Consider the following 9,713-nt stretch of genomic DNA (forward strand, 5'->3'; position numbering starts at 1 on the left):
GGAAAGATGGGGTGTAATTTTATTGGCTGTTTGGCTCAAATAATCAGCAACCATTTGCCAGAACAGCAGAGAGAAAAGACGACCTAAAAGGCGAAACTAACGATTGCGAGGAGGATTGGTAAATTACATGCTGGATCAGAATAGGGAGGACACGGCTGGCATCCTTTGGCACACCCATGCAGGAACGCACCGCACACTGAGCAGAAAGATAGGATGACAGACGGAAGAGAAAAAAAGGCGAGGAAAAAAACCCAAACAAGATTTCACTCATTAAGCTCAGCTCTAATAATCAAGCAATCACAAAGTTGTTTTTAACACCTTGGCTAAATCTGAGTGAGAACATCACACCTGTGTCTGTCTAGAGGGGAGAAGGGGAGGGAGTGAGATATAGAAAGAGACAGATGGATGGAGGGATGGAGAGAGAGAGGCTTAACCAATACAACATATGGGGGGAGAAAGAGACAGAAGCTTCTCCTCCTTAACATTGCAGACAGATAACTTATCAAGAGGAAGCGCAAGTGTGGGATGGAGTGCTCTAAATGACACAACTATGCCCCAAAGTGAGGAAAGGCAGACAAAACTGATGGAGCGAGTGAAAGAAAAAGAGGGAGAGAATGAGGGAGAGAGAGAAGGGGGGAGTAGTGCTATTTGCAGTCTATTCACCACATGCTGCTCCTTCCATCACGTCAGCTCTATACATAGGCAGAATGAACCGCTGTGGAGTGGGGATCAATGGCAGGAGTTAACGGCTGACGGAATGAGAGCGTCTAAGTGCCTCTCCAGGCACAGGTGTGCACGAGGATGAGGAGGAAGAGCAGGTAATGAGCAGCGACTGCCTTTGGATGAAGGTGCGCGTCTGCGGAAAGCGCTGAGCGATGGGAACAAAATGCCGACGAGTCAGAGGGAGATGATGCCGTGTGTCAGCTACAAGCAGGGCTCTGGCGTGTCGGTCTACAGAAACTGGGACAGAAAACGTTCTACTCATGACGCCATACACGTCCATGTCAAATCGCGGGAGGTGGACTTTCTGAAGGTCACGGCTGGGGTTAAAGGCCACGGTCAACAAAGAACACATCACCAAACATACTTGAAATAATGCACACATGGATCTCAACTGCTACAACATTCCCCCTTACGAATGGTTTAATCTTTTGAAGTTTAATTGATAGTAAGCTTATTTGTATATTAGTGGTTAGTGTTACATTACCTACATTTGATTATCTTATGTCTCAGTGTGCAATACTGCTACTTTGTTGGTTGATATATGAAATACTGTTGACTGAATAACCAGTATGACCACAAAATATGCAGACAGAAGAGGTGTGCTTCATAGGGAAGTGGTGTGTAGACTGAATGATGTTCAGTATGTGTGTTTGCTTTAATGTTGATGTAAAAACCTATTATGGATGTGGAATTGCTTCATCCACACTGCCAGACATGCATAAAGCATTGTGCACGCACACACACACACACACACACACACACACACACACACACACACACACACTCTGTCTGAAAGGAGCAACAGAATATATGGCATCCATTAAAGCTTGAAAAATTACACTGGGCAAGGCCACTGTATGAATCCCATGATATATTCCCTAAACACCTCCCCTCTCGATTTTATTAAACATCCATCCATCTCTAAGCATCTCTTCCCCTCCCCACGCTTTCCCCCATTGCAGCATACCCACCCGCGGTCCCTGTGGATTTGTGTCAGCCTTCACACAGGATCAGATGGAATGATTTATTGGTAACCATGGCAGCATAATAAACGGATGAGAGACAGAAAGCACTGACAGTTTTAAACCAAGGCCTCACACAGCCAGCATGCAGCTCTTGCCTGGCGAGGGTTTTTGCTTGCGCGCGCACGCGCATACGCACACACACACACACACACACACACACACACACACACACACACACACACACACACACACACACACACACACACACACACACACACACACACACACACACACACACACACACACACACACACACACACACACACACACACACACACACACACACACACACACACACACACACACACACACACACACACACACACACACACACACACACACACACACACACACACACACACACACACACACACACACACACACACACACACACACACACACACACTTCCTGCTCCTCCTTCATTTCAGGATCTTGAGTCGCTTCTCAGTGCAGATGCTTTCTTTCGTCTTCTTCCTTTCTTTCCTCCACTCCATTATGTTTTTTTTAATCCTTTAAATATATTTTAATATAAAACAAACCCACGTACAGATGAAGTTTTTAAACCGTTCCTCAGGGCTGCCTCCCCACCCTCCTGATGGGTACTGTGCATCATGTCGCCACAGAGAGACAAAGTCTGGTGTAAGATGTGTTGCAATGTCTGTGTGTACTTGTGTGTACATGCGTGCGTGTTTGTGTGTGTCATTTAATGTGATTTAATGTCTCTATTGTGTATGAATATTGTACAAGTCAGTTAACAGTTGTGTTTAACACTGGTGTAGATGTAGGAGTGTGATTCTGCACCGAGTGTGTGTGTGTGAGAGTTAGTTTCCGGTCTGCAGAGATAGACAGACATGACATGTTCAGTACCAATCAGGTGAGTCAACGGCACTAAGCAAAAAAACAAACAAAACAAAAACAGACAATTAACGAGAAGAGTAAAAAAAGATAAAATCAGTACAACAAACAAACAGATTAATAAAAAAAGAAATAAAAAACAAATACAGAACAGTCTGTGTGACGTGGAGGGCGGGGTTGGGAATTGGGGTGGGGGTCAAGGTTGAAGGTCACAGGGTCAAGGTTAATGGTCAGGGAGATGGAGGCTGGAGCTCTGTAATCTGGAGGCACTTTGGCACAGAGTGAAGCCCTCCCCTGATCACACACACACACACACACACACACACATACACACCTGACACAACAAAGAAGAGGAAGCATGCAGCTGGAACCAGCGCCACACAATAGAGGGGGGGGGGGGGGGGGTGTCAAGGGGGGGTAGTAAGGGAATGCCCTTAGAGGAAGATGGGATGAGAGGAGAGGAGCGAGGGAAAAAGAGAGGGGGAGAGAGGGATGAAGCACCTGACAGGTGTGTGGGAAAAAGGCCAGCCTCACTCCCATCACTGTCACGTCCGCAGTGAGAGAAGCAGGAGAGACAACGAAAGGCTGTAAAAAGAGAGATCAAATAGACAGAGATGGAGAGAGACAGGAGACAGAGGAGAGGAGAGAGAGAGAGAGAGAGAGAGAGAGAGAGGAAAAAATATATATGTGGAGAGGGCAGTCTGGTTTAAGCAACGCACACGCTTGAATGCACGAATGCATGCACGCACACACTCAACACACACTCACGCACACACTCACGCACACAAACGGGGAACAGAGAGTGGGGTGTTCCTTTCTCATTATGGAGGAGAGCTAGACCGTCCAGAATAAAAGACACATTTTCAAAAAAACAAAACAAAGGAAAGCAAAACAAAAACAAACGAAATCAAAACAAAACAAAATGAGTGCGGGTTTTAGGTTGTGGTCCATGGTTTGAGCGAGTGAGGAAGGCAAGTCCCAGCTCCGCTCTCCTCCTTTCTTGGTTCTCTTTCTTCTCCTCCCTCTCTCCAGGTTCAGTGCTCCCTCGCTTCCTCTCTTCATCGCTCGCTCCCGCCCTCTCTCTCTTTCCTTCATTTCTCCGCCTCTCTCTCTCTCTCTGGTTGGCTCACAGGTAGAGCTCCTTGGACTTGATGTGCTGCAGCTTCTCACGTAGCATGCGGAAGGAGGGCCGCACCACCGAGTCCAGAGTCCAGCACTGCTTCATCAGGTCGTACACCACTGGCGGACAGCCGTCGGGGCAGTCCATCTTATAGCCCTTCTCTACCCGCGGAACCACCTCCTTTAATGGCTGCACACAGAAAGGGGACAGAGAGAGAGAGAGAGAGAGAGAGAGAGAGAGAGAGAGTGTGGAGAAGAGGGGAGCAGATAGGGGGTACAGAAAGAGAGAGAGCATGGAAGAAATAACAGGAAGAGTTGATGGAAGGAGACAAGTTGAGAAAGAGAGGTTGAGGTGAAAGGAGAAGAGAAAGACACAGCAATCAAAAGAAGAGAAGAGGTGTGTAGGGGTAGAAGAGAAGAGGCGATGAAGTCAATCAGACGTACCATCCAAGCACCACAATGACTAGGCTGCCCTCTTGTGGACATTAAAAAAAAACTACCCCCTCCCCACACACACACACACGATTTGGCACAAAAATACATTTATAAATGATACAATGAAGCAGCTAGGTAGTGTGCATATTCATTGCAATGGGAACTACTTACAATTCTGGGGTAAGGCACACGGCCAAAAGAGTAGATCTCCCAAAGCAGGATGCCGTAGCTCCACACGTCCGACTTAGTGGAAAACCTCTGATGGAACAGAGACAAAACACAGTCCGTCAGTAAGCCCATTCAGTCACAGTCAAGATCCAGGTGAGGCTAAACACACACACACACACACACACACACACACACACACACACACACACACACACACACACACACACACACACACACACACACACACACACACACACACACACACACACACACACACACACACACACACACACACACACACACACACACACACACACACACACACACACACACACACACACACACACACACACAGACACACACCTAAACTCATGCTGGCTGGCATAACACATCACATACTACTTATGACGTTACCCAGCATTGGCAGACAGTCATGATACAGACAACTCTAAGGCTGGGATTATACTTGGTTTTTTTTAACCAAGCGTTCACTCATGTTCGCTGATACAACTAGCTGCATTGTGAACAAAACCTCGCTGTGAAAACTACCTGTGTTACTGGAGGACTCATGTACGTCACATACTGCACCTATACCACTGCGCCAAACCGTCATGTGAATACTTCATCTCGCGGATGCGTCGCATTAATATTTGAGGACGTGCACAACGGATGCAACAAACGGATGCAGGATATGCGTGCCGACTCTGCACTGTTAAAAGTGAGTATATCCCTGGCCTAAGCCCTTTCAAACTTTGTACCTTCTCATATCTGATCCATTTCAAATCAAATGTTTCGGTCAATGGTAAGGCACTACTGTAACAACACATGGATTTTCACACGCGCTAACCCCTAACACACTGACATTTCAGCATGCTGTAACATGCCTTACTCTGATTTAGGCCTAACACACTGACGTGCTGTGCCACACAATGTTCCATTCTCCAATACAGTATATAAACACAACACGCCACAATGCCACACAGATTACTCTGCTACACACTATGACACACAGATTACTCTGCTACACACTATGCCACACAGATTACTCTGCTACACAATATGCCACACAGATTACTCTGCTACACACTATGACACACAGATTACTCTGCTACACACTATGCCACACAGATTACTCTGCTACACAATATGCCACACAGATTACTCTGCTACACACTATGCCACACAGATTACTTTGCTACACCCTATGCCACACAGATTACTCTGCTACACACTATGCCACAACGGCACACAGATTACTCTGCTACACACTATGCCACACAGATTACTCTGCTACACACTGAGACACTGACGACGAGGCTCAGGATTTCAGCTGCATTTCTGAGTGTCAACAAATGATCTGGAATGGCAACGAGCAAATAGGAAAAGTCCCACTTCTAATCAGCATACAGGCTTATTCACAGGAAAGGTCAACGACCTGGAGTTACAGGCAAGGACCGTAATCATCTCCCCTCCTGACTGCGCCATTCATTATGAAATGTATACTTCAATGGACCCTACTGGGCAGTCAGCAAGCATCAGTTAGACTAGACAAACACATGGGGTGATTAGGGAGCGGGAAGCACATATGACGGACATAACAAAAACCGTACGGACTGAGAGAGAGAGAGAGAGAGAGAGAGAAAAAGAGAGAGACTGAGGAGAGAAACATATGCACAGAACGGGTACATGTACGACTGAAAGTGAGACAGACTGACAGACAAACCGACATCTTAAAAACGACACACACACGAACGCACGCAACTATCAAGCCAAAACGTATGGAGTAGACATGAAGGAGACAAGCTGTTAGAGATGGAGAGATGAACAGATATGTTCATGAGAGAAAACTAACCAATCATCTATTATAGAACTACCGGTACTTCGCAGACAGGCCAGCGGAAAAGGACAGACAGAGACACAGGTGTGTCCCGAGTGGGACGGTGGGTCGCACCTTCTCTCTGAGGGCTTCGGGAGATGTCCACTTGACGGGGAGCTTAGCAGTGTCCTGCGTGGATGACGCCTCCTTGGTCAGGCCGAAGTCGCTCACCTTGGCGATGTTGTCTTCTGAGACCAGAACGTTCCTGGCCGCCAGGTCTCTGTGCACAAAGTTATTGGCCTCCAGGTACTCCATTGCTTCACACACGTCACTACAACACACACACACACACACACACACACACACAAAGGAGGATTCATATTATATAAAGGTACTAATTCCAGTTTACTGTAGATATGCATTCTGAGATGGATAAGGTGCTCTCTGCAGTAGACAGGATGTACACTCACAGTGAGAATTTGAGTAGGCACTCTCCTCCCAGCACTGTTCTGCCTCGGGAGCGTAGGTAGTCCACAAGACTCCCCTGTGAGTGCGCACACACACGCACACGCACACGCACACGCACACGCACACGCACACGCACACGCACGCACACGCACACGCACACGCGCACACGCACACGCACACACACAGGTCACAAGGTCAGAGCGCTCATCAGGTATCATGTGCATTTGAGAGAGAGTGTGTTGGAGAATTAACGTACAAATGTATCATTACTCTTTATACTTGTAGGGGTAGAGCTAGTGAGTGTGTGTGAGTGTGTGTGTGACAGAGCATTTCTTCAGGCTAACCTTGGCCATGTACTCTGTGACTATGTAGAGGCTTCCTCGCTCCTCTACGATCACACCCAGCAGCTGCACAAGGTTAGTGTGTCTCAGTTGCCTGAGAGAGAACAGAACAGAGAGAAGAAAAAAGAACAGAGAAGAAGGGAGTAAAGAGAGTGAGAGTGAGTGAGAGAGAGAGAAAGAGAGAGAGTGAAGAAGCATAGCTGATTAACCAAATGCACGTAACAGTGCAGTGACAGCAGTGTTGTGTGTGTGTGTGTAGTTGTGTGTGTGTGTGTGAGCACACTCAGACTTACGTCATGACTGAGGCCTCTGCAATGAAGGCCTGAGCTGTGGCGTCGTTTTTGATGCATTTCACGGCCACCTTGGTCCCCCTGTAGTCTCCCACCATCACATCTAACACACACACACACACACACACACACACACACACACACACACACACACACACACACACACTTCAAATAAAGAACACATCCAATACACCCAAATTTGTAGGATGTGGTCCTACAATAAAGGTTCTCATAAACCTGTAGTCTAACACTAAACCAAACCAGATATTTCTCCACCATAGTATAGCCTACACCTAATCATACGACCTTGACGTACCAAGACTTCTGGCTGTGAACATACATAAAGCCAGGCAGTGACACGCTGACAGAGACACTTACCGCCAAACTCTCCTTTTCCAATGGACTGGATGAGCTTCAACTCTTTTCTGTTTAGAGCCCACCCGCCTTTATTTAAACAGGGAAGGAAGTGACAGACAGAGGGGGAGGGAACAGTGGGAGATAAATGGGTCCAAACACAGGAGATCATATGGGTTAGCATCGCAAAGAGGCCTGAGATCATATGGGTTAGCATCGCAAAGAGGCCTGAGATCATATGGGTTAGCACTGCAAAGAGGCCTGAGATCATATTAGCATCGAGAAGAGGCTTGACATCATATTAGCATTGCAAAGAGGCCTGAGATCATATTAGCATCGCAAAGAGGCCTGAGATCATATGGGTTAGCACTGCAAAGAGGCCTGAGATCATATGGGTTAGCATCGCAAAGAGGCCTGAGATCATATGGGTTAGCATTGCAAAGAGGCCTGAGATCATATGGGTTAGCATCGCAAAGAGGCCTGAGATCATATGGGTTAGCATGTACAGCATGGTGTTACTCTTCAACACAACCAGGTCTCCAGCAGTCAATGCACTCAACATTTAGCACTACAGACTCAATCACACACACACACTTACAGGCTTACAGCCTGGCTTCTGATGTTGTACATAAAAGTTGTACATAAAGGTTGTATATAAAGCACACGGCACACACATATACAAAAGCATACATTCAGACATGGCACACACATATACAAAAGCATACTCTCAGACATGGCACACACATGTAAAAAAGCATATGTGTGTGTGTGTGTGTGTGTATATTCACACTTGAGCCTGCTGTGACTGTTGAGCATGCAGGATGGCCATGATCCAGCGGTGAGGGACCAAGTGTTATATGAATGGGACAAAGGGTGTGTGTGGGAGGGAGTGACAGAGTGTGTGCTTATGAGACAATGGTGTGTACATCCGATGCCGTAAGGTATAAATGGTATGGAATGGTGTATGTATGGAAGTAAAAAAAAAGCTGTAGTGTTGGTGTGTTAGAGTATAGTGTCTCAACAGTATAGTTTAGTGTATGTGTGAGTGTGTGAGAGATTGACTCAACAGGATAATGTATTGTGTGTGTGTGTGTGTGTGTGTGTGTAAGCTTGACTCACTCCTGGAGAACTCGTCCTGGGCCGCCACCGTTCCCTCCATCAGCTTTGGCTTGATGAGTCTGGTGCACAGGCCATCGGCATCTTTGGTGTAGTGCTGCACACACACAAACAATTAACACATTAAATCACCAATATACATCTTTAAACATTTCAACATTTTGTACACACAGAGGGAGCAAACAGAAAGAAACAGGAGAGGCAAATTCTTCACCACACACACACACACACACACACACACACACACACACACACACACACACACACACACACACACACACACACACACACACACACACTACTGCATACACTACTCTATACAGTAGGCTAGTGTAGATACGTGGATGCAGCCATATGCTCTTAGATCGCAGGAAGTTGTAAGCGGTATTTGCAGCGTTTGCTGCTGGGTTCAGTTGTCCCTATCTGGACACAGAGATGTGTTAAAAACAACACAAGTTGTGTTATTTTCAACACATACACATTTTGAACACATTTTGAATTTCCCCTTGGGCATCAATAAAGTATCTATCTATCTATCTATCTATCCATCTATCTACTGTGTACACTCTTGACATGAATAACAAAAGCAATGTGTTGGAAACATTACATATTGTGTTGTCCCTATCTGGACCATAGAGATATGTTAAAAACAACATAAGTTGTTTTAAGAGTCTAGGGCTTCCCCCTGCGAGTGAGTCATGGGGCTTTCTGCTGGTCTGGGCCACGCTGAGTGCGATGGATGAGGTTCTCTGGGGAGCAATGCATGCTGGGAACAGAACCATAGCTAATAGATCCGTCTGAGGGGCTACTATGGGAATGACTTGATCGAGACCATGTGTGCGTGTGTGGGTGTGAGAGAGGTCCTGCTATAGCTTTCACCGGAGCTAAGCCAATCATATTGATCAATCGCCCCCTGCACACAAACAGGCGGGAAATGAGGGAGGAGGAGGAGGAGACAAACAATGCTGTTAGACGTTGGAAGATCAGAAATCCCCATATGTA

At 46.5% G+C, this 9,713-nt stretch overlaps 1 protein-coding gene across 1 annotated transcript in view; it reads right to left on the reverse strand.

The window, feature by feature from the left end:
• Positions 1–2,063: 2,063 nt before the first annotated feature.
• The window catches only part of cskl (c-src tyrosine kinase-like), a 51,569-nt gene continuing 43,919 nt past the window's right edge, over positions 2,064–9,713 (reverse strand). The window contains exons 6-13 of the mRNA XM_076287475.1: positions 8,715–8,808; positions 7,620–7,685; positions 7,245–7,344; positions 6,955–7,045; positions 6,613–6,686; positions 6,278–6,473; positions 4,330–4,416; positions 2,064–3,913 (exon numbers count right to left, since the gene is read on the reverse strand). Coding sequence (XP_076143590.1) covers positions 3,731–3,913; positions 4,330–4,416; positions 6,278–6,473; positions 6,613–6,686; positions 6,955–7,045; positions 7,245–7,344; positions 7,620–7,685; positions 8,715–8,808 — 891 coding nt within the window. The 3' untranslated portion in view covers positions 2,064–3,730. The remainder of the gene's footprint in view (positions 3,914–4,329; positions 4,417–6,277; positions 6,474–6,612; positions 6,687–6,954; positions 7,046–7,244; positions 7,345–7,619; positions 7,686–8,714; positions 8,809–9,713) is intronic.

Source organism: Alosa pseudoharengus, unplaced genomic scaffold (genome assembly GCF_046254945.1).
Source record: "Alosa pseudoharengus isolate Yale_2024_CS ecotype anadromous, Long Island Sound unplaced genomic scaffold, YU_APseudo_1.1 YU_APseudo_1.1_scf_16, whole genome shotgun sequence".
Lineage (NCBI taxonomy): Eukaryota > Metazoa > Chordata > Actinopteri > Clupeiformes > Clupeidae > Alosa > Alosa pseudoharengus.